Raw genomic sequence first — 27,871 nt, 5'->3', positions numbered from 1 at the left:
ATCCAGATATCTTGTAATGAAAGACTTGATTCAGACATACGCAGATAATGTTTAATGAACAAATAAGAGATGAAGAAAAAATGGAATTACGCCACCATTCCTATGCACTTAAAAAGTTTTCATATCGGTGGGTTTCAATGAGATAAAAATAATTTAAAAAAAAAACAAAAGAACGGAATAGAGTTTTTGATAAATGTAGGCTCAATATTGTGGATCGAATCCGTCATCATCTGAATGATGGAAATCTTCATCGTCTTCTTTTCGTGCGTTTGGATATTGGTAGACAACTTTCCGTTGTCGGGTTTTTGCATGTTTCAACCACTCAACCATATAAGTGCTGTACTGCTTGAGGGTATACTTGGGGTATTGCGAGCGAACACTTTTAAAAATCAAGTCATTCAGAAACGTAAGTTTGAGGAACGGTTTTTTGTCTGCAGTGCCCCTCCATGTGTAATGTTCTAATGCAGTGTCAGCGATTAAGTACTTCATTTTCCGGCGAATTGAATCTTTTTCATCTCTACCACCAAGCAAATCGATTCGGTTTTTCTTGAAAAAAAAAGCAAAACAATAGTTCGATACTTCGAGCAACCGTACAATAATTTGAATAGTTCGTACCATTCTACGTTTGAAAGGTAGATCTCTCTCGATGTACCAATCTAATTGCTCAACAGACGGTTGACGTTTTACGGGGAAGTTTTTGTCGAGTTCATCAAAATCTTCGTTCACATCTAACGACTCGCCTACATCGTCATTTTGTCCTTGGTTGAGCGACACTTTCTTAACAAAAACTTCCCATTGGGTCTGCATACGTGCTTCATAATTCATACGTCTTTGCTCCGACTGTTTGAAGATATTCTTAATATCATTTAGACCCGACACAATTGCTGAAGCGATCTCACCTAACACAAAATGAATTGAATTAGTTTTTTCTGGTAAAGACGGCAACATTTTCAACTTTTGGAATGTGCACGAGTGGAATTGACATAGTGGGTAATAGTGTAGTAGCAAAAAAAATTGGTTTGTATGGACTGTTCGAAATTTTCGGTTTCGCTTTGGTATAGACCAGACAAATTCTGATAATCGACTCATCTCTCTGAGACTAAATTTATCTACACCGTGTAATTTAGCTTTTCCTTTTTTTTAAATTACTGTCGGCGACTCAATGCCACCATCCGTGCACAAGTCCTGTATTGCGTAGTGAAATTATTTTGCTAAAGATTTCATTCTCAGACCAATTTAGCTAGGCTGATGATTTTCGTTTAAAGTTATAATTTAACGCGAAAAACGACTCTCAATTAACCCATAATTATAAGTGAAAATCTACGTCAACAACTACGGAAAACGAAAGCTTCTTTACTGATTTGATCATTCCCAACAGGTGGAGGCATCGTCACACTTGCTGGTCGGATTACAATGTCCTCGATGACATTTAAACCAGAATGTTTTTTAATTGAAGGGTTTGTCACGTCTTCACCAAATATGCCAGTACCAAATTCGCTGTGCTTGTGTTCATCCTCTATGTAAGAAAATGGTTAAAGAAACTCGTAAAATTGGTATTAGGGTCCCATTACTTTTGGGTTTTCGAACCGGATTAAGTATTTTCTTCTTAGCCTCGAATGATCCTGAATTTAAGGCAGAATAGATGTTTTTCACCTGATCGTCTTCTGATACATTATTTTGGTCGTCAAGGGGTGCTAGGTCGACTTCTTCATTGATTGGAGTGGATGATTTATCGATAGTATAAGCTTTTGAATTGAATTCTATTAAACGAAACTATGAACAAACTACGTTTATTTTCAAAAATAAATACTCGCCATTTTCAGTAAGCGCATTTTCGATTAAGTATTGCTCCTTCGTGATAGTTGAGCTTACTTTAGCTTGGTTCATTTTTATGAGAGGGGGTGGTGAAATTTTCTTTTTGCCAGCGGCGGAAGCGGTGTTTATTTCTAAGAATTTTACAATCAAAAAGAATTTTACGAAACTGTTGAGATTGAAAACTACTTCCTGATTTGAGATAATTCTCATAACGAGGCTTTTTAACCACTCCGCCTTTTTCTAATGCAGGATCTTAAACAAATTTATCATTTAGAGTTGAAGCGACCTCATTACTAATTTACAATAACTACTTTTGGGCTTTACACGAACATTTGACCGTGGTGGTATACCAAATTTGTTTTTATTTGGCTCTTAAAATTTGAAGGAAATGTTGATAAGTTTTTTTGTTTAAATAAAAAAATATACCTCGCGTGCTCAATTTGGCTTTATCCTTATCCAGACACAGGCTATGGTATTTATTGCCTTTTGCTTTTAGCTCAACATTTTTCGGTTTGGAAGCTAAATGTTTCCATGTTAATAGCAGAATTATAACTGATTTTCAATATTACCATTTTCATTGTTAATTTTATTGACCAATGAACTCATGTCTATCAAATCTGACTTCAAGTTCTCATTTTCATTAATGGGACGCTTCCGTTTAAGTTGTTTACGGGCCTCAAATTCTCGAAACGAGTCCGAATTCCGATGTTTAGAATACATCTTTTCAAACTCTAAAGCTTCTTTGAAAGTCGCTAAACAAATGATAAGTAAGGGGTCAAAGATCAAGTGATTTTACTCTGTTGCGACTAAGAAATAACGTAAATATCAGCGCACATAGATCAACGAAACATTCATATGTTGCGACTAAAGTTTGGATAGGAATCGTGAGTTGAATTTGCTTCTGCTTCTCTCCCAAAAGTGTTTTTATTAGCCGAAAGTTTTCACGAAATAGTTTCGACTGAAGTGGTAAATTTAATTTATTTTTAATCTGAACAGTGAACTTGCCAAATTTTGAAATTATTCGAAATTTGAGCCGTCTCTGTAATAATAGTGTAGACAGATAATTGGATTGCTTGTGGTCAACAATAATTATAATTTTTTGTTCAAGCGACTACACATAAACGGGTCGAAAATCGCGTCGAATTGATTACACAAATTCTTCAGAATAAAGCAACAGTTTCATTGAGTTGCTCAAGATTTCGCAAATTCACTTTCAAGTTTAAAACATTTTTTAGCAAATCAATTATTTAGTGCAGCGCAGACTCTGCAATTAGAACTCTTACATATATTTTCCCATAAAACAGCGCTTTTTGTTTTTTTTTTTTAAATAAAAGTTGTATGAAGGAGTGTATCGTCAATGATCTCAATATCCACTATTAGTTTTTACACAATTTCTTTGATAGCATTCATTTAGATACCAGTGTTGATGTTGATGGTATTTTAGCACATTATGATAAAAAATCGGTTTTACCTATTGAGCTTTTTAAGATCCTGCACATTGTTGGCGTCCAGTCCGACTGTGGGGGAGTCGGCTTACTTCTATCGACCTCTCCGGGTGGCCAAAGGAGAATGTTACCATTAACCCATAATTCTGGAGATGCAGTGACCATCAATTGTGCATTTTCAATCGTTTCAGCTATACAGTACAGCTCGATCTCTGCTTCAGCTTGAGGAGACGACATTTTAAATTTTCGCTTGAAGTTGTGAAGATTTTTTTCGAATGATTTTCACTACGTCAGGAAAATCTCAGCCAACTTATTTTTCTTTGTAGAGGCGCTTAAAATTACAGTCAAATTCGCCTACATTGACCACCTTAAGGGACCAGACTTGACCCGTCACAAAGATGGTCATCTAATACAAGTTTTGCTTTTCATTCTTCGTTTTTTCTTGTTTGCGAAAGTAAAAGTAAGGGGAAAACTACAACTTTGCAAAAATAAATGTTTTGCAATTCGGATTGAGAAAAGCGCCATACTCACATGGAGTGGTCAGTATGTTTCTACTGCCTTTGAATTGTTAACGCATACTGGCGCTCATTGTATTAGGTTACTTTTATCAGAAACAAATGAAATGAAATATAAACATAGCTAGGTTTTTCAGCGTAGCTATTTTTAGCAGAAATTAAGAGATCCATCGACAATTGAAGTACGAGATTTTGCCACTTTAGGGCTTTTTTTGCGAATTTTTATTCCAAAATAAGAATAATTCTCAGGTATAAATTTCTGAATTTTTCGTCATTTTTTAGAATTTTTTCAGCTCTCATTAAAAAAAGAGTTTTTAATGTTTCAATAAATATTAAGAAATCTTAACAAATGTAACTCATTAGTGAACGTTTCAATGTGAAACACTAAACGAGTTTGGAGATTTGTAATCGAATTCGTGAAAAAATGTTTCAGCCATAGATAATGTCCTCGAACTGAGGTCGAAATATTTGGTAGGAAATAAATAACATTCGGCAATCCCGAATCAAAAAATTTATTCAAAAACACTAAACGAGGTTTTTTAATGCATAGTAGAGTTGAATCAGAGTACTCCTAATGTCTCCTTGCGTGAAATATCAAACCATTCAAGTATTTCAATTATCTAATCATCGAAACAAACAAAACTATCATTATGTTAACATCAAAGAGAACCTTTCAACGAAAGCTTAAAGCGAAAATAGATGAGATTCAAATGGCAGAGAATATTGCATTGAGCTATTCAGAGGTACGCTAATCGAAGAAATTTTTGTATTGCATCGTAATATAAGTAAAACTTGACGTGTTTTAGGAGCTGTTGTGATTTGTAAATGATTGCACACAAAATTTATTTAGCAAATGAATGTCTAGATTATTATTTTATGAATTTTTGTTAGGCTAAAAATCTAGCACCGATAAGTGAATTTGATTCGTTAGTACTTAGAAAAATCGGGTAGTTTGCATTATTTCACTTACATAGTAAAAATAAATGTTCTTTTAATTGTTTTAATGAAACCACTTCCTAATAAAAAAAACCTTCACGCAACAGTCAAATATGATGGCTCCACATGCAGAAACCGATTTTGAAATGGAAGCATCCGATACTGATTTTTATATGCTGAGCGACTCCGAGTTTATAAGTGAAAGAGATGACTCCGACTGTATGAGTGAATTTGATACCAATGATTGTGAAGGTAGTGTAACAAATAAAACTCCTTAAGAAGGATCATTTATACTCCTTTCTGAGGAATTGTTCTTAATAGTAATTATGTTATCAGAACCTCAAAATTGTACTCCTTTGGACGATTCGCAAATCGATGATTTAGAGCTACAGGATTTAGCAGAATTGAGCGAAGTTTTCGAGTTCGGATTTGACGTTTTTGCTTACATCAAAACTATAGACTATAAACTACGAAAGTGGGCGATTGATAACAATATTCGGTTATTTGCCCTGAGCGAACTCTTGAAAATTTTGAAGTCAAATGGTCACCCTTCCTTGCCAGTGGACGCAAGAACACTTCTGAAAACACCAAAAAAAGTCGATGTGTTCAAAATGGGGTCTGGCGAATGTTGGTACGGTGGACTTAAGAGTAAATTAATCGAATTGTCCAAAAAGCACAACTGTTCGGATTTACTTGAGCTCACTATTCATATCGATGGCACCCCAATTTATAAAAGTTCGAAATCTGAGTTCTGGCCTGTTCAGTGTAGTATCAAAGGAGTCGATATGAAATCGTTCTTCGTACAATTGTTTAAAGGATCGTCGAAACCCGATAGTGCCGAAATATTCGTCCGACCACTTCTAAACGAAATGCATGGGTTGTTAGCAAATGGGTTAACTGTTGTGCAGAGTGGACACACCAAAATTTTGAAAATTCGAATCGACAAATTTATATTAGACGCTCCTGCACGGGCATTCTTAAAATGCATCATTGGGCACAACGGCTATTTTTCTTGCGAACGATGCGAGGAAGAAGGAGAATATTTATGCAAAGTCAAAGCAACAGTTTCAAAACAAAAAAAAAGTGCAGGACATGTTTGTTTAATCGGAACTCGTGCTCCACTTAGAACAGACGAGTCCTTCCGAAACCAAGTAAACGAGCAACACCACCACGACGACTCTCCGCTAGAAGAACTGCCGATAGATATGATTCATGACATCCCGTTGGAGTACCTACACCTCATATTGTACGGCTGTATGAAGCGGCTTTTGTTGTTATGGGTCAATGGATGTAGTAATTTGAAACTATCTTCTAAAGATGTTTCGGGAATTTCCGAAAAGCATATACAAGCCGGTGGTACGAAGCCGTCCGAAATTGGTAGAACCAACAGATCACTGAATTGCTTAAATTTCTGGAAAGCCACTGAATTTCGCACATTTCTGCTAAAAACCGGTCCAGTGGCGCTACGCGGGTTCCTTACTGACGAAATGTATAACCATTTCTTAGCACTTCACTGCGCAGTGACAATATGTTGCAGCAAACCATTGTTAAAATATTTACCTGTTGCGAAACGTCTATTTCGATCATTTTCAAAAAGATTTGGAGATATTTACGGAAATGAGAATTCTACGTACAGTATCCACTCGGTGATACACGTAACGGACGATGTAGAACGCTTTGGTGTATTTGATGAGTACTCTGCGTTTCCTGGCGAGAGTAATTTGGGTTTTTTAAAAAGTTTGGTTAGAGGAGGTCATTTGCCATTACAGCAAGTTATCAAAAGAATTGCTGAAAGAGATGCGTGTGAAAAAATCCGTGAATACGAAGAAAAACAAAAAGTTGCATCCGAATCCTTACAAAAAAATATTCTGCGTCTTAAGGACATTCGATTGGATTCATCTGAAAAAAATCGATGGCTGCTTACGAAGAAACTTGAAATTTTCATGGTTGACACAATACATCAAAACGAAAATTCGGTTGTGTTTGAAGGTGCCATTCTTGTTAGCAAATACCAGGAAAATTTCTATGAACTGCCGATGGAATCAAGAAATTTGTTTATATATAAGTCTAAGCTTATTTCGATATCCTCATCCATTACTTTAGACGACATGTTTTGTAAGTTGTATCGGATTGAAATGGACGAAGAAACATCCGTCTTTTTCCCCTTACTCCATTATACACAATAAACTGTTTACAATTCGCTTTTATATATATGTCGAAGAGATTATTTTACTTTTTACCACCCCCTGCTAGCAATTATTGCCACATGTAGTGGACTGCAACTCGCTGCAGCTTCTATTCAATACACAATATTAGTCTAGAAATTAACGACCAACGTTGACAACTTAATTTTTGACTTTACTCATTCGTAAACTTATTGTACAACGTGCTATAAGGGGAGCTTTATTCCTTATTGACTAACAACTAAAGCTCCCCTTAAAGCGCGTTGAACAATTAGTTTGTGAATGAGAAAAATCAAAAACTAAGTTGTAAAACGTTGGTCGTTAACTTCTACACTATATAAAACTCTCTTGACTTTGAAGTGATAAATACAAAATAATCTAAAATTGGCGGCCAATGACATAGTACGCAGATAGTCAAAGTCGAGTTTAAGACTTTGTCAGAAAAATAGCCAAGCAAAGCGTATCAAAGAGAATGCGAAGCAAACGCTCAGCGGATCACGGATATTCGAGGCGCAACTTTCGTGTAAATTTACAATAAATTCACCTCAAGGCATGGTCCTGCGTGTTTTGTGGATCACTTTCTCTTCGGTTCATAGCAGTACATAGCTTTACGGCATAAAGGTCGCATTTCTGATATGGTTTTTTGTACAGATTCTATGGAAACTGCTTCTTACTTTTACGTTTTGAACAGGCATCATCTTATTCCGAAAATATTGATCCGATTCTGATTGATATGAGTTCTAGAACTGAAACAGTCATACATTTTTCATTATTTCACTTTGTTTACACAGCATTATTACATGCCGATGAAGTATGGTTTTTTCACTTATCTCAATCAATGTGTTTGTTAAAATTTGGATTCTTTCGGAGGATTTAGCTCGCCAAAGACCACACAAATAATAATTGATGTTTCCTCTTAACTTATTCAATATTTGCACTCAAAGTCAAAATTCTTCGAACAAAATGAAAACAGAAACAGAAATGTCATCAAACGAATATAACATGTGAGTGTACCACTATCTACGCAAACATAAACAAATGTGTGTGTCGCAAACGTCAACAAGTGTGTGAGTCGCAAGCATTTAAACTCATCCTTATAAAAAGATGATTTTTTTTTGTAATTTGCTAAAATGTACCATGAATACATGGTACTAGTATCAAAATAAATGCTATCAAAATAAAACCGAATAGAATTAGGTTAATATTTTTCTGTTGTCGTATGGAGACCATATACATCTCCATACGACGACGTTGAAGTTATTGAAAATAATGGAATGATGTATATGCGTAGTCTATGATATATTTTTTTGAATAATAAATAAAATGAAATGACATTTTTGGTACTAAATTGATTGAAGAAAGTTTGTCGAATGTTTAAGATAACTCTGTCAAAGGGTTGGAGAATCAAAATACTATTGTTATTGTGTGAAACCCATTTACAAAAGGAGTAATTTGTATTAAAGATTCATTCTTTGGCATCTTAAATAATCAAATAAAAATGTTTGAAATGATTTTTTGGATTTAAATTCAATGTTTTCAGAAAATCGGGAATTGCGTTATGGTGATACTGGTTGGTGGTATTTCATTAAGTCACTGTACCGATAGGTGTAAGAGAAACGTTGCATCGTAACACAAACCGTTAAGAACCGTTAATTGTGCTATTTTTTTGAATGTTCCATAAGCAACTCACGGTCGGGTTTTCGCTACTGTAACACTCGATCAAATACGTTAGTCATAAATGACAACATTTCTTTTCCTTAGTCGCTATTTACAGAAGAAAATTCTTTGTCTTTAAAATGGCTGGTTCTGTTGATGTCAAGAATCCAAGAAAACATGAAACATCTTGAGATTCCGAGCTAAAGGAATCTCGAAGCACAATAGGTGCTGCATAGAAAATACGGTGGGAGAATTATACGAAGTTACATCTTCAACAATTACAATCCAATCGAGGTTATTCAATCCGCATGCGATTTACATGTTATAATACATATACATACGTAAATGTCGTAACGTTGGTAACGCATGTGGAATGAATAGCGTCGATTGGATTATAATTGTTACTTCTTATAATTCCCAGACTGTAGCGTTAGCTTCTTAAAAACGGAGCAAGAAAATAAGAAACAAAAAAATCTAAGAAATTTTTGACGTTTTAATGGTTATTGTAGTCTCCCACACGTCGGATCTTAATCAAACACATTTTAAGATTTATTTCCGTACCGAAAAGTAGTGAGAAATGATCTGCTTCAAATCCGTGTTTTTGTAATTCGGAAATCGTCCACGAATACAACGTATAATGATATCTGTGATCACCAGCTCTTTGAAGGCTTTTTTTATCAGTGAGCCATGCCAAGAAAGATGAACGAGAATTCGGGGAGCGAAAATAAATGTCATGATAGCATTTAGAAGCTTCAAAGGGTTGTCGCCGTTGAGTAAATTGATTACGTTTTCCTACATAAGTATGAATGGTACGATGTCACTTTGCAAATCTTTGAACTGAAATTTCTTTTTCTCTTACCAATTGCTTTCGAACATTCTCTCCTCCTCTTAAGGAATGTTCTAAGTTGTCCACCTGACGGATAGTTGTTATTGGAAATCGTAATGTTTCCATGATGTTATCTCGAGTTTTCTGCAGAAAAATGTGTATTTTGGCTCGATACCCTTATTACGACAAAAATGTGACAGGGGTTGCTAGATATTTCCTAAATTATTTACAACCCCCATTTTCTAAGGGTCACTTGGCCAGATCATTCAAACGATATCGCATTTTACATTCTCTCGTCGATCTGACCCCAAAGTTTACAGATGGTCGAAAGCACAATCACCAGACCTAACGATAGAATGTAAAATGTGACATCGTTTGAATGATCTATACAATACGGGTGATACTATAGCGGATTTTCATACTAAAAATTCACCACGTGATGATTATCGTCGAAACGATACATATGTGGTCATTTTTTATAAGTAAAATCATTAGAAGAGGTGTGTGTGTGTGTTCCCCTATATCTAATATAATAGCAATCTGTTTGACCTCCCCAAACTTTACATAAGTGATAAAACCGTATTTACAACTTTTATTGCAAGTTGCAATTTGCAACTGTCGATCAACCTTCGATTTTAGTAACAATTCCGTATTTACAACTTCTATTGCAACTGTTGATCAACCTTTGATGATAAGTGATTTAACCGTTTTTACAACGTCAATTGCAACTGTCTATCCACCTTTGCTGTGAAGTGATTTAACCGTATTTACAACTTCAATTGCAACTGTCGATCAACCTTTGATGGTAAGTAATTGAACTGTTTTTACAACTCCAATTGCAACTGTCGATCAACCTTTGCTGTGAAGTGATTGACCCATTTTCACTACTTCAATTGCAACTGTCGATCAATATCTGATGTTAAGCGATTTAACCGTATTTACAACTTCAATTGCAACTGTCGATCTACCTTTGCTGTGAAGTGATTGACCCGTTTTCACTACTTCAATTACAACTGTCGATCAATATCTGATGTTAAGCGATTTAACCGTATTTACAACTTCAATCGCAACTGTCGATCAACCTTTGATGGTAAGTGATTGTACCGTTTGTACAACGTCAATTGCAACTGTCTATCAACCTTTGATGTGAAGTGAGTAAACCGTTTTTGCAACATCAATTGCAACTGTCGATAAACCTTTGATGTTAAGCGATTTAACCTTACTTTAACTTCCACTTCAACTATTGATTAATCTTTGATATGAAGTAATACAACTGGTTTACAACTGAAAGCGTTTCAACTGTTGATTAAGCTTAGATATAATGTGATACAACTAAGTTTCCAACTCTATAATTTAACCGTTGTTACAATTTGCAACTTTAGTTGCCGTTTGCTATTTGGGAGGTACACTGTAAATACACACTAAGTATTTTGTTTGTTTTACTATTATTATTTATGAAGTACATGTTTGCTTTGTTTTCATTGTTAGGCTATAAAAACCCATAAAAGTGTCATTTTCTATTTAATGCTTTAGCAAGAGAGATTTCTCCATTCTATGTTTATTCATCTTCAACCAAACAAAACCAATTTTTTTTCTGTCTCTAAAAAGTCTGTCTTTTACGTGTTGTCTCTAAAAAAATGTTTATTTTCACTTGAATAATGTCCCTGTATCATCCTTTGCATCAACGAACTACCGAAAAAGGCACGCACCATCGAAATCGCACGAAAAACATTTTTTTCCCTTAACATTCAAATCTACTGCCTCCTTTCGTCCGCCCTCTTTTCCACTTCTAATTTAACGTATTATAAATATTGTCTCTGGACACGCCACTGCATCCGCTCATTTTACTACTACTACCTGTATCACGATCGCGTCCGCTCGACACAGATATCCGTATACTACTACCATGCTCTCGGCCCGCAGCTCCGCTGGTCGCACCGCTTGCCGGCCCAATCGAATCTGAACAAATTTCCGAATAAATATTTTCGTTGTGATGGTGATGATGATTGCCATTCTGTTGGACAGTTTCGTCCGGTTCGGACATAACCAATGAGTCGCGCACATTGCTGTACGGCAGATCATCGTACGAATTGTCTTCGACGAATGAAATTCGATTCGAATTTGATGCCGAGTCAGCCGATTGCTTTTTCGTTTCGTTGATGTTCATCTTCTGCGGAACGGCAAAATGTAGCAGCTGATGGAGGCTGGACGATGATTTGCTGTGCTGTTTGGTTTTCACGTGGAATTCGGTGTACATCTTTGGACTGATAAACGATTGCTGGTGGTTGGACAGGCTCATGAGACTCGTTCCCGGTTCATTATCGTTTGCGTCGGTTGATGAGGGGCCGGGCTGTTGAGATTTGTGGTGGCGTTGGTCGTACGATGTTGATGCCGATTCGAATTCAATGTTCACCAGGTCGGGTTTGTTGGCGGACATTTCCGATTGTTCCGATCTCGTGTCCATGTCTTGTAGTGACATGCTCTTCTGGCGCAGTTCCGAGCTGTCGATTTCACGCCGGTGATCGACACCGATCTCTGAATTTGGTCGTGTCGACACATCTTTCGCATCTAATCCAGCGTTTCCGCCGAAACGCTCGATTAGCAATTTACTCATGTCTTGATATCGATCCAAACTCATCCGCTTGCTCTGAATGTCCATTTCAGCGCTGCCGAACGATTCACTTTTGTCCGTCGATTTCGAATTGCGAAACCATTTCTTTTTGGTCGATTGAAAAACTTTCATTTTGGAATTGCTGCTGCTGCCGACACTTTCCCGTTTCTGGGCTTCCTTATTTTCCATATTTTCCAAATCGTTTTTACTCAAAAAAATGATGGAATCTTCCTTCTCGTGCGCGATCATACTTTTCTCGCGCCGCAACAATCGCGGAAAGTGCAAAGGTTTCAATATTTTCAAACCTTCGGTCTTTGGTTTGCCGGAACCGTTTAACGTGAGACTTTTCACATTGGTAGCTAGTTGTTCGAATTCGACCAATTTGGTGAAATTGTCAAAGTTGATCTGACAAAATTTGAGAACGTTTTGGATGCTCAAATTCGAAAACATTTTCTGCTCATTTTCAAAGCCCAAAAAGCATTTGATAAATCGCATGTCCTGTGTGACCGGTATTTTGTGCAAGTGCAACGGTTGACGAGATTCGGACTCCTCTATGGAACAAGCTATGACTACATTTTCCGTTGTCACCCGATTGATGACCAGCAATTCGGGTATTCCGTTGCTGCCGTTGACCTGCGCACCAGACACATATCGAATGGTAATCGGTAGTTCTGTTTCCGGTGTAATAATGGTATTGATGCGATGCACACAGTCGTTATTGAATTGTTTCTGTGCAGAACCGACTGCCTGTACCGCAGCTCCATCCGAGTGATTCTTTTGCAGGATGTGAGGTGTCGTTTGTTCGATTTCGTAGAATTTTCCTTTGGTTGTTAGTGAGACGTAGACAATGTGACGATTCTCGTCCAGTAATTGTGCGTAACGACCCTTCTCTTTCTCGCGAAACGAATTGCCGTTCATTTTGGTTGCCGACGAAGACAATGCACTGGAATCCTGTTTACCGTCTTCGAAAACAGCCAGCAGTCGAAATATGTGACCGCCTCGAGCGGTTCCCTTCACATAATGCGGTCTGGGTGGAAAGTTATCTGTTGAGATTAGAAGAGAAAGGGTCCAGTAAATGATCGGTCTGTCGTGTCTAATTAATTTGATTTGCAAGTTGCAGGCGAACCGACTAACTTACCAGTATTTTGCGTTTCCGTATACACTTGCAGACTATCAACCGATAAAAATTTGTAAACTCTTTCTCGTACAAGTTGCACAAGAGTCGTGTACATGGTGGCGGCGGTGCCATTTTTATCGTTCAACGTTGAAAAATATCCTGCAAAAAGTAAATAAAAAAAATTGTTTTATGAATTCGTTCCGTTCTTCCGATTCAAAAGTTTTAATAGTTAAGCCCGCAGTTAGCAACAGATTCAAGAGGTTTTTCATCTGCATAAATTCATTGAGAAAATGAAAATTTTAATATTTCATAGAGAAAACATGCAAAGATGTGGGGTATTATATACATAAGTGAGTTTTAACTTTGTAAATTTTCGAGTAATTTATCTTTCGGTACATGGAGTTGTTTCGCTCAACGAATAAACATTTTTTTATGCCTAAGTTGAGAACACAACGCTTGAGAAATACTTTGAAAAAGATATCTGAAAAATGCTTGAAATATCACACAGTTGAACTACATTCACCGACCATTGAATGCACGTTGAACTAATGTTTAAAGTTTTGTCTTAGTTTATTTTAAAGTTCCTTTAAATTTGAGTTACCTCAGACATAAAAATGAATGTTTCGAAAGTTACAAAAGACAATTCGAGATCGCCAGACTTTGAGATTCTTCACTTAAAATTAAATGGCTTAGCGAAATAGCATCTTCAGCATCTTGTGGAACAATGTACATTTTTTTTGTACATTGAGACAATAGGCAACACACGTACGACACACGCATCCATTGGTCCCAATGACGTCTGTGGTTCCGCTGCAGCCGCTTCACAAAATTTTTAAATAGTAATGGAAACGGGACATTTATTGGTGCTTTGAGTTCAAATAACAACCCACTGTCATTGGGACAAACAGAGACATATCCAACTCACTGTGGCGACATTTCTGCACATTCCATAAGTTTCAAATTGTTGCCTAGTGAATCCTTCACTAACTGAATATAATGTAGTCAGCGACAAACATTTTTGTGACGAAGTTTACATGCTCCAGGTGGACATGTATTCCTACAAATTCCCTGGTACGTCCTGTTAATAGCCACACGCACGCGAGGTCAGTGGTTAAATCGTTTAAGTATATATCTTTAAGCATTATAAATATAGAAAAACGTACTAGTTACTTTGCTCAGCTGAAGTAAAGTTCAGACTCAGAAATTACTGACACTATTTGTAGGCTGAACCACAACAGATTGAAGACAATTGAAATTATACTCTGATGATTAACCATACAATCAATCTAACAAACGACGACATTTGAAATCACGACAAAAAAAATTAATTAAATTTGTGCGGTCTACGAGGCGGTGTTTTCAACAATGCAATCTTTAGGGCTTTGATATTTGAAATCTATATAATAATCATGTAACGTGCACAGTATATATATTCATTACGTTCAACACAACATGACCGTGACAATCTGACAGGGCAATAATTAATATGAGTTCAATTCACCCAACAAATCTATTGCTACACAATCGCAATCGTTATTATGAACGGAGGCATACTGATGTAATCGAACTTATATTTTGAGAAAACCGAACTAAAAATTAAACTAAGTTTGTTTAAATGTATTTATTCACTTATCCAATTTAATTCAGTCATACCAGCATACATGCATGAAAGGCATTTACTGAAAAGCCATTATTCTTCTTCCTAGTAATCCAAATTGAAAGAAAACTAATTCACAATCACTCCTTCCGTTCGCACTTGCTACTTTTGCTTGGATCAAACTCGGTCTGAGTTAGAATTAGGATTTCAGGTTCAATTTTTGAACCTGAAATGGCTCAACCCGACATATATCTGAAATTTTTAGATCAGGTCGGGTTCGGGTAACCCGAAATTTTTGGTGTGAAAAGTTCGGATTACCTGATCTCAACCTGATCTGACGATCTGTCCCGAAAATTTTCAGGCATTCAGATTTTGACAAATCAGATCTGGGTCGAACCATTACAGGTTCAAATCCATGTTAAGGTCGAACTCGAAATCGGAATTTCAGGTTCAGAATAAAAACAGATTTAGGGTTAACGCGAACATAAACAGGCCTACCCGAAACCGTTCCGAACTTTATATATCCGGGATTGTTAGCTATACCAGCATTACTCAAATTCTCCTGAAAAGTCGACCTACATTTACATAATACCTTGAAGCGAATATAGATTTCTATGAGCGCTAAAGGGGTAACGAATCACTTAAAACTTTCGGCTATCAATATAAAAACATCGAACGAGATGTTGTCAGTATATTTCATCATCGTGAATTCCCTTAACATACCTACTAACATTAACCATACACAAGCAGCAGTCGTCCACTTAATTATATCAATTTTCATTGCATATTGAGGTATAGACGAACGGCTTTTCAATATTTTAATCCACAAAATGTTATTATCGAATGATTAATTATATATTAACCGTACCCAGTACCCATATATCCAATGTACCCATACCCATGTCTATACAATGTATAGTACACATAATGTAACTTATGGGTTCCGTTTACAAACAAATAAGTTTATTAAAACTAACCGATTTTCAAATCAACCAAAATCAATAATACATTTCAATTATTCAGTTCTGTCACTCTCTTCTGTCTCGTCGTTCGCTCTCCCTCCCTCTCTCTATATATCCCCTAGACTCTATTATTATTACATAATGCGGTTCGTTATGTTTATCAGATTGATTGGAATTAAAATAGTTTCAGTTATTAATTGTTGTGTGGTGTACGGTATGTTTGCTTAAAAAACAGTGAGCTGAATGGAATGGTATACCTATATAAAAGCTACTCTACGCTCGGCAATTGGCTATTCAAACTTTGTGTTCAATATGGGAACATTTAACTTCATTGTAGCCAGTAATTGGGAACCTGTAAAATGTTTTTTTCCTCCTTTATTCGATATGTTCAATGAGTTTTGGCTTGCACGTTTTTATAATATATCCAATGTGTTTGCCGGTGAACGTGGTATGCTTGGCATATCGTAGAAAGGGTTACAGCATTTTTGTGAAAACTTTTTGCAAATGGAATTGAGGCTAGTAATGAAACTGAAGTACAGAGGAGGTTTTTGTGTGCAAAAAAACGTTTGTTTGCACCGTAAAAATAACATTCACGTGGAGTGGATGTTTTTTTGTTGTAGTTACTTGCTTCGAAAGAAAGTTTATTTGCGAACAACATATTTTAGGCTTCATGAAGAAATGACGGGACCTAAAAATAAAACTCGAAGTTTGCGAAATTTGGTTCTTTTTTCTCAATGGTACTGATAGATTTGCCGGTGAAACTCACTTCAAGACAAGTTCACAAGTTTGGCAAAGAAGAATATTAATGGAAATTCTTGAAAAAGAAATTCAGAAATAAAAAAGTCTCCGCCGGTAATGAATTTTCTATGCGAAAATTTCCTGCTATTATTATTATTCAGCCTTATCCTCTTCTCTTCTATCCATTTAGCATAATTTATAGAAATTATGAAAATCTTCTTCGTAAAATCTGCATTGTAGATTGTAAGATTATTAATACGAAAATAAACAGTCACTTATATCTGAAAATGAAACGTCTCTACACAATGGCATCGGAATTCCCACAGTGAATGTATATATGGAGAAGATACAAATAGATTACTATTCGGAAGAATGTTTAAACAAATAGCAAAAAAAAATAGCCATATGATTAGCAACAGTCAATTACATATTGTTCTCGTTAACGTAAGATATATTTGAACATTTTTTTTTGTTGATCGTTTTCCATCACTTTTATTGTATAATAGATTATCACACATGCGATCTAAACGTGTACGTTCCAAATATGAAACCGTGCCTAATTCAAATTTTCTGTAACCGAAAAACTGCTACGGGTGCTGTGGGTGCTACTGATGCAATGGGTGCTATGGATGCCATGGGTGCTATGGATGCCATTGGTGCTATGGATGCCATGGGTGCTACAGAAGCTCGAAGGGTAAGTGAAAGAAAGAGAGCAACGGAATATATAGGTCCGATTGAGGAAGTATGTTTAACGAATTCAAAATCACTATAACGAACAAGGTAACTATTACAAACTATTCTCGACATAATTAATCAGCACTCAAAAGAAGATCGACAAGAGAATTCTTTAAGTTTGAAAAAAAAAATTTTTTTTTGGAAATTCCTATCAACTTCCCATGTTATTATGACACTGAATTATTCTAGAGGAATTACTTTGAAAGACTCACAGGCCTCGAAAATTTTAACTATCGAGAAATCATAAGTCTCTAGTAGTAACAACTCTTCATGGTTTGTGACTCTGGATGAAATTGTTATTTCGGGAATATGGATGATATGGAAACTGTTTCTATGGAAACCGATGATTTAGGAACCGTTGTTTTGCATACCCATAAAATGTTCGTCAGTTCATCGACGTTTTCTTCGGTGGACACCAAGGGCAATTTTTGGGAAAACTTTCTTCTATACACTGAAGGATTTCAAACGGTTTTTTCTCACATTATTGCGATGACCGTGAATCCATTAGTGGACAATGTTGCAATGCATGTATACGTAGTACACCATACCGATCACATACCAACTGAAATTATGTAATGCTTCTGCATTCGGTGGTGCTATGCTATAGAAGAATCATGAAAAATGCTAAAAGTACAATATTCATAATTGAAAACAATTGTTTCTTAAATCCACCGGCTAAATTTATAGAAATATTACTGAAGTTATTGTACGACTTTGTATTCTATTTTTCGAGAAAAAGCAACCTGAATTTGTATGTAATTGTCGAGTGCAGTTCTTAGAAGCTGTATAGGTAAACACGTAAATGTAGGCAATTGTTTAATTAATTATAAAAAATTAATGAAACTCTTACAACTCTCGGAATTGAATTGAAAATGAAATTATATGGCTTAGGCTTGCCTTTTTCCATCATAGGTTCACTTAATTGTGCATATACACATTTTGTGTTTTAAATACCATGTTTATTGTTTTAAAGGCAAAAAAAAATAAAAACAAAAATTCGATGTATAATTGGCCAAGGTTATTGGAGCTATGGAAGCATGATCATTTGAATTACAATTGTTTCAGTTTTAATATGGTGAGATTTTTATGAATGCTTACGTTTGTATTGTAATATCGCATACAACAACACTATAAAAGGCAAGAAATTCAATTTTATTATTTCGTGCGATATGATGTGAATCAATGATTAGCTGATGGTGGGTTGCTTAATTTCCGAAAATGAAAAAGTTTTTTTTTTGTAAAAATAAAAAAAACGTTTGCCAATTGCCCGTCAATATGAATTGAGCGAGGAATTGAGAAACTTTTTTTCTTCAATACGAATTGTAGGCATTCTTTTGTTACAATCCGTACTGACATAAATTGCAATAGTCAATCGAACGGAATATTCTAATCTGTTGATACTAATCTTAAGACAGGCTGTCTAATTGCAACAATACTTTTAGGATCTCATATCTGAACAGAAATTTCGTAATTAATTGGAAGGTGTTGTACAGCTGCTGATGTATCGTTTTTGTAAGAGATTATTTCAGGCGGTAAGCACTGTACATATCAGCAGTTTTACTATCGGATCTATTACTTTGTTTGATCTAAATATTTGCAAGAGATTGATTTCCAATCTTTTACTTAATTTCTTTGAACATTTTTTTTATCACCGTCGGCCATATAGACGGACCTTCGTACCCATTGTTCTTCTTTTCAAAACGTTTTTATTCTCAGAAATCGTACACCTGTCATTAATTCCTGAAGTAACCACTTGATAACAGTTGATAACAATCCGAAACCCCTCGAAAAAAACTGTTTAAAGACAAAACGTCAAGAACAAAAACGTTTGATGGGTCTTTATATTTCTAGAATATCCACGATCAGGAGATCGGATGGATTATCTGTTACAGTGTACAATGTAGGCCATTATGGTAAACAATCGAAGGGCAAATATGCCCGATAATCACCGCTAATATGGTTGCCGTCTGCGAAAGGTAAAAAGGATGACTGTTTCGTAATTACTGTCCTATGCAGAATGTATACATCCTCTTCTCCAACTTTTGAACACATTTGAATGGCCCCTCCATTAAGCTATTAATACATCTGTATCATACCACCAACCTATTGATTGAAACAAAACAACAATGAGCCAAAAGTGGAACACACAGTGACATGAAAAAGGGAGCTATCAAAAGAAGGATATGTGAAAATGTCTCAATTCAGTGTATTTATGAGGTAAGCCGCAAATCAAGTCATGGTGTCTTTGAGCAAACGACCTATTGTTCAAATCGCCGGTACGTTTACATCGACGGTAAAAGTAGACAGGGTATTTTAACCAGATCCTTCTACAAATTGTCCATGGGTTATAGATGAGTTCCTAGTTCAAGTCTGAAAAACATCATCCGACCATTCGCGCAATCTCTCTAAATTTACATTTCGCATAAACTTTCCATGATATTCTTAGTGTGACCTCTCTAGTGTATACACATTTCCAACGGGTTCACAGTTTATCGACAAACTTTCATAAATTATGTAGCGCAAAGTGTTCGATCGGATCGGATTCGAAGGTATGTATATTATATGGATGTCCCTTTATTCCATGCTAAGCACTAGTTTTTATTTGGAAGACACACAGGGCATATATTACACATCAAATGATTGATTATGATGTTCGAGAATTTATTTGACTTGAAACTAAATATACAACACGTTCGGCACGCGCACCATATATATATATATATATATATATATATATATATATAGAGATGGAATATCACCACATTACCCCGTTAAGGGACAAGTTATAAATTACTTGTGTCTATAATAAACATACACCGAGAGCTTGTACATGTCTCTGATTTCCGAAATGAATATACGAAAATTATCCGCCTGTTTATTTATTCAAACGCAGGGAATAAACAAAATGTTAAAATTTATGTTTGTCGTTCTCCAAACGTATTTTATATAGTCGATGATATCAGTAGCTGCATGGTTAAATCATATTAAAACTATCAACATTCATTGCATAACAAAGTCGCATAAATGTTGCGTTTGCACTTTGAAGGCTCACAAATCGTTGGACTAATAATTCTGACAAATTTCTGAATTTTCTTTTCAATTGAATGATTTGACTTTTTAACGAACTTTTTAATGAACTGTCGTCATGCACTTACATTCATGCATGCAGTGTGGTTGTGGTATTTTAGTTGGGAGTGAAAAACAATTGACAAATTTCCACGTTACAAAATTGTACGCGCTAACGAACTAAATCGAACATGTTACAAAAAGCTAAACAAAAAAGAACCGAATGAAATGTACCGGGCAAATATATATCTGGTGTGTGGTAAATTGATAAATGCGTCTAGTCTAGCACCGAAATCATATCAAGGTCGTCGATTGCGACAGATGTGTAAATGGATTTCTCTATACGGTTATAGGTAGACATCGTATAGACGATACAATTTCTGTATAGTAATAGGGAGTGGAAACTGAATCGAGCTCACTTCCCATCCAATGTGAATGTGCATCGGTCTCTTACATTAGATAGAGAGACAGATTTTGATGTTGTTGTTAGTTAGTTATAGGCTCTTTGTTCGGTAACGGTGATGTAACGAAAAATGAAGAGAATGTGGAAAATCGCCTTCGAATACATGCGGAATGAATCATATCCATAATGGGCCTAATTAGCTGTGATAGTAATTAAAATGCAGCGAACGTAACATAGTGAATTGAGTGCGAAACATCGTCGACGATCATCGATTCGACTAGATAAAATTGGTCTTTCGCTTTGGTTCATTTTTTCTTCTTTCTCTTTTTTTTCAATATTTCTATAGAGAGTCTGTAACACCACACCGGTATAATACACATATGAAGTACTTAATAGGGTGGGTCGAGTTTTTCCTTTTTTTAAACACCTGACCCCTTATTGCACTCAGAATTAAGACTTGGAACTGGTCAGGTATCCCTTGATCTGAAATCAATATTCAAGTCGATTTAACAACTGCAGTTCTAGGACTCTAGAGCTAGTTTTGATGTTGGGTGGTAGTAGAGTTACGATACATCGCTTAATGAGTTGTGTTTGACATGTGTGAGGTGCCACCACTACTATTGACTGAAGTTAATAGCTGAATAGTCCCGAACGAGGGAATTTTCTGAGGATTTTCTTTGAGATTTTCAAGGATTTTTCTTTATTTTCAAGGATTCTTTGTCGCTTTCAAAAGATTTACAAGCATTTTGACACTGTTTTTATGGTAAACGTCAGTGAAACTTAGACATGAATTTGGTTCAGCTGTTTTCCAGCTGGTCCACTCATGCAAACAAAGAGGATCTTTATACGGTTTTGCCACCACACGCTCGTTTCCTCCGTATAAAGACGTATAATCACTTTTCTTTGTATGAATGGACCAGTTGAAAAACAGCTGAAGCAAATTCATGTTTTAGTTTCACTGACGTCGACTGTGAAGTTTTTACTGTGATTTTTAAGGATTTTCTTAAAGTTTTAAGGATTTTTTTAAGGATTTTCGTAGCAAAGGGTTTTTGAGTGAAAAAGGATTTTTAATGTTGTTCTACCCGTCGACCCCGAAAATCAAAAATGCGCTTAAGGCACGCGAATAACAAATTTTTGAATAAACCAGCTGGACCTTCTTGAGTGTTTTTAGGAAAAATAAAATGAAAAATTCGACCCACCCTAGCTGCTCATACCTAAAATTTGTTGATCAATTTGCATTTAATGTTGCAAACATTAAAACGTACAAAATTAAGTGACCGCACGTTTCGAGGAGACATGATTTTACAACGAGCGAAAGAAATAAAAAAAACGATTGAAGAAATAAATATAAAACAAAAACAAAAAAAAACACATCGAGACTTAAAGACTTTCTAAACGGTGTGTTGAACATACACACAGTGTACACCTAATTTTTTTGGTCGCTTTTATAATTCCAATAAAAGTTTTATCAAACACACAAAAGCGATTTTATAGATTTATATTCTCGAACTCGCTTATGGTTCCCGATATTATATAGGCTGAGGTATTTTGTGTTTTTTACTTCAAAAATTTAATTTATTTGAAACGATTAAGATCTCTCGGCATTATGTTCCATTTTGCGATGTTTGTCAGAGAGAGGGTACTTAACATGAAACCGTTTGTGTCTGTGTGCCAGAGAGCTAGATACACCATTGGATAAAAATGGATGGATGGATGGATGGATAGAGATGGCATAGGTATAACAACACACAGCTTTATTTGAATTAAATTGTGAATTTAAGGAATTAACACGCACATCTTAGGAAATGTCAATCTCAGATAAGTGTGGCGTAAATAATGAGCCAAAGAGATTAACGTGAATTTATAAGATGTTTTGGATATATCTATGTTGAGATGTTATAACTGTGTGTAATGTGCTCTGGATTTTGTTATGTAACAAATTCTGTGGACTCGACTGGATTTTAATTGAACAGAGTTTTGTGTTTAAAAAATGTCTTAGATACCGTAATGAGAAAAATTCGGACTGCCTTTCCATCAATGTTATGAATTTTGACAAGACAACGGGAATGCGAGAATTTATTTATTTAAAAAAATGATTTTTTTAAACTCACCTGGAAATTCTTGTGGTATCATGACTCCTTTCTTGCGTGCCGATCCATTTTTCGTGCTTACGCCATGATAGATTTTCCGATTTTTTAGATGTCTGAACAGCAAACACAGTTCACCGTTCTGCTTTGCCTTTGTGTCTTTCTTTGCGCTAGCCGACGATCCCGATCCATTCGAACTGGACGACTGAATGGTCTCGTCGCCGAATTGTGATGAAATCCGGACTACACGTGGAAGTGGACACCGTTCGAGAAACATATCAGCCGGTAAGAGTTCCGTGTGTGACTATATGGGAACGGAAAGCGTTAAGTGTTGGTGGATTCTCCGATAGAATGAATTTGTATCACTTACCTCGCTGCTGAATTTGGAACCCTTACTATCACCCGTCGAACAGTCTCCGCCCGAACTCAACGAATTCATTTTGTAGCGATTCTGTTGCTGCCGTTGCTTCAGTTCCATTTCGTTGCGCCGTGCCAGGCGGGCATTTTCGAAATCGGCCACCGAGAACATATTGGCACTCGTGTCGTGTGAATTAAATCTACGCAATTTGGGTTTATGGCCTTCCTGTGATGTGACTATTTGTAGCGGTAAGTTTGTTTGCGAATTGAACAGTGGTGTTCGCGATACTGCCAAATTGTTAACGTTTGGTTTTTGTAAAAAAAATATTGCATTCTGTGTGATTGTACCATTTTTTGTGTTAAGCTTTTGCTGCTGGGACTTGGATGGTGGCGTTGACGGTTTTGCCATGTGCGGGCTACTCTTAATTAACCAATTGGCCAGATGACGTTGTCGTTCATATTCAATATTTGTTCTGTGAATCTCTGATAGTTTCAACGATTCAGTCATTGTATAGCTTCTGTAACGAGAAAAGAATTTTCGTTTTGTTAGTATGCTGGAAAATCGATACATAAATTTTCAATTGAAAAGACGACGGTGAATTATACTTATTTCTTCGTCTTTGAAGGAAATGTGTATAATATGCCCGGCCCTCCCTCAAACATTCTTACATATAAATAAGCCGAACGCTTTTTGTTCAAATCAATGCAGACACAAGATGGATCTACCGAAGTCTCTGCTTTATAATTTATAAAAGAGAAAATTTATGGTACTCTCAAAAGCCAGGGGGTCTAATCGTGATTCAATTTATCAAAAAGTAAAGAGCATCGTTCCGCACAGAAAATGAATGGAATATCGGTGTGTATATACACAGAGCACACAGCAATTTCACATCATTGCAAAATACACCGAAAAATTTATCTAATCACCAAATAATCACACACCTTTCCTACACACTCCATTACATACATCCGCTATCTAACCTAGACAATTTCCAATAAAAAGACGACTAAGGTGTGATATATTATAGTAAACCACCTGAACAAAACCAAAGGAAAAAAAAAGAAGAATCGGCGACTTCAAGAGGCTATTGTCATTCGAATAATGTTTTATGTGCACGTTAAGTTCAGGGTCGCGGGAATGAGTGTGTGTGTCTTCTCCCTATATACAAAAACTGAAGTGGGTACGTTCTCATCAAATCCATACGCCCGTTAAATTAAAATTTATTCAATTCATGCGTGTCCCGAGGTGAAATGCTTTGGGTATGTTATTGTGCCTTTTGATTGCGAAGACAACGCGTTGAGCTTTGCCATCCTTTGCGAAATTAAATACGTGAATCTTATACTCCAAGCGGACAGAAATAAAACGAGATGAAAATGGAATACGTGAAACAAATAACGTAACAATCGTATACTCCAGAAGCTCTTACTCATTCTGCAATACATAGTCGGACTCATTCTCACAATTCTGACGTCATATTATAACACTATGTGCACTGCAATTGATAATTTCCAAATCCGGATTCAATAAAAAAAAAATCAAAAAAAAAAATTGCAAACGAAACTCTTCAAAGATATTAACGGAATGAAATTCAAATAAATCCACTGGGGCGCTTAAAGGCCGTAAATCACAACTCTGTATAAAATCCCCACTGGATAACGGCTACTTAAAACAGTGAATGTGTGAATTCGGATTTAAAAAAAGCACAAGAATGGAGACGATTTACATTTACTACACGTTCTATATATAAACGCACACGTTACCATATCAACCTGATTGATTGGCACTTAATATCTTCCAGATAAATTTATAATCACATTGAGATATTTCTTTGATAAAAATGCACGCTCACAAGCACTTTTTATTCTCTCTACACATTCTATTTAGTTCCCATGTTACTCATTGTTACTGAGTGTTTACTGATTCCGATATACAAATATATAGTATACGCCGACAGTGTTACAAAAAAGAATTATAATTCAAGATAATGACGGAAAAAAATTTATGAAGAATGTTCGTTCAGTACTGTACAGAGTATATTTTGTCTGTAAAAAGCATTTCATCATTTCCATACAGTGTATGGTCACATATATATACGTTTGACTCATAAGCAGTTGTACCTTTTTTTTGAACACTATCACTACAGAATGAAAAAAGCGACAACTAGCAACACGATGTCTGCCATACATGCAACATTCACACAATATGTCGTAATCGCAATCGGTTATTGATTTACTTGCATTTAATAATAAATATACGAAATAGGAAAAAAGAGACCCGTGCGGAGGGTGTGAACAGTTAGTCACGTAACTGAAAACTACATTTTCCGAAACTCTCTTTTTAAAGATCTCTCCCATGAAAATTGTTCAACGGAATGTTGAAAATTCTATCTGGATTTTGAGTTATTACAACTAGCGGAGTAACCGGACCCAGATTACTATAATTTCAAAGTTTTTTCTCTCAAAAATAATATCACGCATCAACAGTAAAGAACTTCCGGGAACTGTTAATGCTTAGTTTCCTTTTACTAAAAAAGTACTCCGTGTGAGTGACAAAATTGAATTTTTTCAATTTTTCCTTTGTTTATTTGACAGCTCGCTTTCTCACGGAGTACTTTTTGTTGAGTGGAATGGAAAATAAGGCGTTTAAACAAAATTCTCTTCTTCATTTAACGCTTCTCGCAACTTCAAACAAAAGAAGATTTCCCCGTCATAACAGTTTGTAACTTTTCCTCAGCAGTCGGTATGCTAAGTCTCAAGTCACCAGCACTTTCTGTACTAGCACACTGTACGACCGAGTAAACCGACTGCCTATACCCTAACTGACATTTTCATGAACCGTTTTAGATTTTTTTTCTTTCTTGTTTGAAATGGGTACCTCTGGTACCCATTACGATCGATTTGGTTCACCTTTGAACATGGCCTTCCTTTTGGAATTACTTAAACGAGGAAAAAAGAATTATCAAGATTATTTGTGTGTGGCTGATTAAGCATCCCTGGCTTGGCCTGGCCAACTATTAAAAGCTTCCCCTTACTTTACTCATGGATTCGAATTCACCTTCCTTCAAACGAAGGTTTGAAAGAACAAGTTAAGACGCCGATGAAGGTGGGTGGGCACAGACTTAATTCGTTAAACGCACTCATTACAGATATGAATTTTTTTTTTGTCAAGTTGAAATAGTCAAATATATTTTCATGAACCTAGTTGTCGCCACAGAGAAGTTTTTGTGCTACCGTCCTCGTAATTAACTCGTATCTTTACCTGTTCTTTCGTAGCCTTGTAATATTAAATCTCTGAGACCCCTGTACTTCGTACGTGTCTGAATATACTGAAACTGAAAGAACTTAAGCGAACCCAATAGATAATACCGAATAGATAACGGCTAAAAATAGACAAATTAAAATGTTGAACAGTTGAACGCTTTTTTTTAATATGAAATGTAATACTTTTCTAGTAATTTTTATTTGATTAAAATAACGAAAAGCAACAAGAAATAAAATAGCAAAAAATGGAAGATAAGAAACGAAATTTAACTGCTTCAATTTACTAACAAAACTGAAACAAAATGCTTGTAAGATTGGAGAAATGTGCGTTGTTCGTTCCAGCCACTCGTTACGTCGTCGGTGTATTTTTTTTCTTTCTTTAATTAAAAACTACAATCAAATCCATAAACCGAACGTATACTTCTCTATACGGAACATTTATCTTCCTCTTCGTGTGCCAGTGCCTGTATATTCATGTCTGAGCATATTTTTGTAAGCAAAGCTTCGTTGGTTCTTTTGTGCGCTGAGAAATGGAATCGACATAAAGAAGACAAAGAGCATACAAAGTGAGTGTTAAGAAGTGGTTTTATCTTAAAGAAAATTGACGTCATCCACGTTAAATGACAAATCTATTTTGGCCATTGTTATTTTGCAACGTGCAGTGACTTTGTATGTCCTCGATTTTACAAGAGGAGACTTGGAGACATTTTTTTTGTAGAGAGAGAAACTTAAACTAAACGACAAAAGCGTTTGATGTGAACGTTTGGAAATATTATTTGCCGTTGTGTTACGTCCTGGAAACTGACTTCAAATTGATTTATAGATTCATTACGTCCCTCGTCACGAAAAACACTCTCCTAACGGCGTGACGTCATTTGTGAACTGTCATTTAGTAATTTGTTTTAGATATTCGCAGATTTAAAACAATATTTCTGGAAAAATATGATTCAATTCACTATGAAAGTCTCCACCCAAATGTTCATACTAAAATTGAACATCAGTCCCTAATGTCTACACACATCAGTGATATACTGAAACATACGTCGATAAGGTATACAAAGAAAATGAAAAAATTGTTTGCTCTACGCCATAGATAATAAAACTTAAATAAACAAACGTTTGTCTCGAGATGCACAGCAGTTGCTTAAGTGTGTACACATCACACCATAAAGTCTGTACCTACACTGCACTATTAGTTCCTGTTCATTTTTGCATATAAGCTTATCTTAAAAACTTGCCAAAAGCGAACATTAATAATTTATGATGGTCACTTAGCACGATAATGCCTGTTGCAATAATATGTTAAGAGTATAGAGTGTAGGTTTTTGCCGTACTTATCTGATTACAAAAAAAAATTTCCTTAAAATTTATTGATTACGCCACACTTCCTTGAACTCATTATCGTTTTGAATAAATATTTGAGTTCCAGCTGAACATTTTAGGTCAATGAAAAAGGGCGTCGAATTCGAATAAAAAAAGGAGTAAGAAATTAGCGAACGAACAACAGAGTCTTGGATGAAAATTTTGGGACTCTAGAGAATAAAAGACCTCATAGGAGGTA

The 27,871-nt window shown here is 35.8% G+C and overlaps 1 protein-coding gene and 2 long non-coding RNA genes across 9 annotated transcripts in view; 1 reads left to right on the top strand and 2 right to left on the bottom strand.

Moving 5' to 3' along the window:
* Positions 1-29: 29 nt before the first annotated feature.
* Positions 30-10,771, bottom strand: LOC119070681. Of its 2 annotated transcripts, none has more exons than XR_005086544.1 (3): positions 9,410-10,771; positions 616-9,342; positions 30-546 (listed from the first exon to the last, which is right to left on the bottom strand). It is a non-coding gene; the product is annotated as an uncharacterized LOC119070681 (long non-coding RNA). The 2 variants fall into 2 exon arrangements; XR_005086543.1 differs by having other exon boundaries at positions 30-1,516; positions 1,572-9,342.
* Positions 8,845-27,758, top strand: LOC119070682. Its single transcript, XR_005086545.1, has 2 exons — positions 8,845-8,974; positions 27,362-27,758. It is a non-coding gene; the product is annotated as an uncharacterized LOC119070682 (long non-coding RNA).
* Positions 10,814-27,871, bottom strand: part of LOC119070679 — a 72,383-nt gene continuing 55,325 nt past the window's right edge. For 3 of the 6 annotated variants that reach the window (XM_037175120.1, XM_037175122.1, XM_037175121.1), the window contains 4 exons: positions 23,063-23,567; positions 22,717-22,996; positions 13,126-13,263; positions 10,814-13,030 (listed from right to left, as the gene is read on the bottom strand). In XM_037175120.1, the coding sequence (XP_037031015.1) occupies positions 11,166-13,030; positions 13,126-13,263; positions 22,717-22,996; positions 23,063-23,557 (2,778 nt within the window). In that variant the 5' untranslated portion in view covers positions 23,558-23,567 and the 3' untranslated portion in view covers positions 10,814-11,165. Of the gene's footprint in view, positions 13,031-13,125; positions 13,264-22,716; positions 22,997-23,062; positions 23,568-24,476; positions 24,716-24,810; positions 24,927-27,871 lie in introns of those variants that run through there. The other 3 variants (XM_037175125.1, XM_037175124.1, XM_037175123.1) reach the window with 3 other exon arrangements.

The sequence above is a fragment of the Bradysia coprophila genome (assembly GCF_014529535.1).
Source record: "Bradysia coprophila strain Holo2 chromosome IV unlocalized genomic scaffold, BU_Bcop_v1 contig_106, whole genome shotgun sequence".
NCBI classification, from domain to species: Eukaryota; Metazoa; Arthropoda; class Insecta; order Diptera; family Sciaridae; genus Bradysia; species Bradysia coprophila.
Note: the sequence above shows the minus strand (reverse complement) of the source record. Positions and strands in the feature narration are given on the sequence as shown.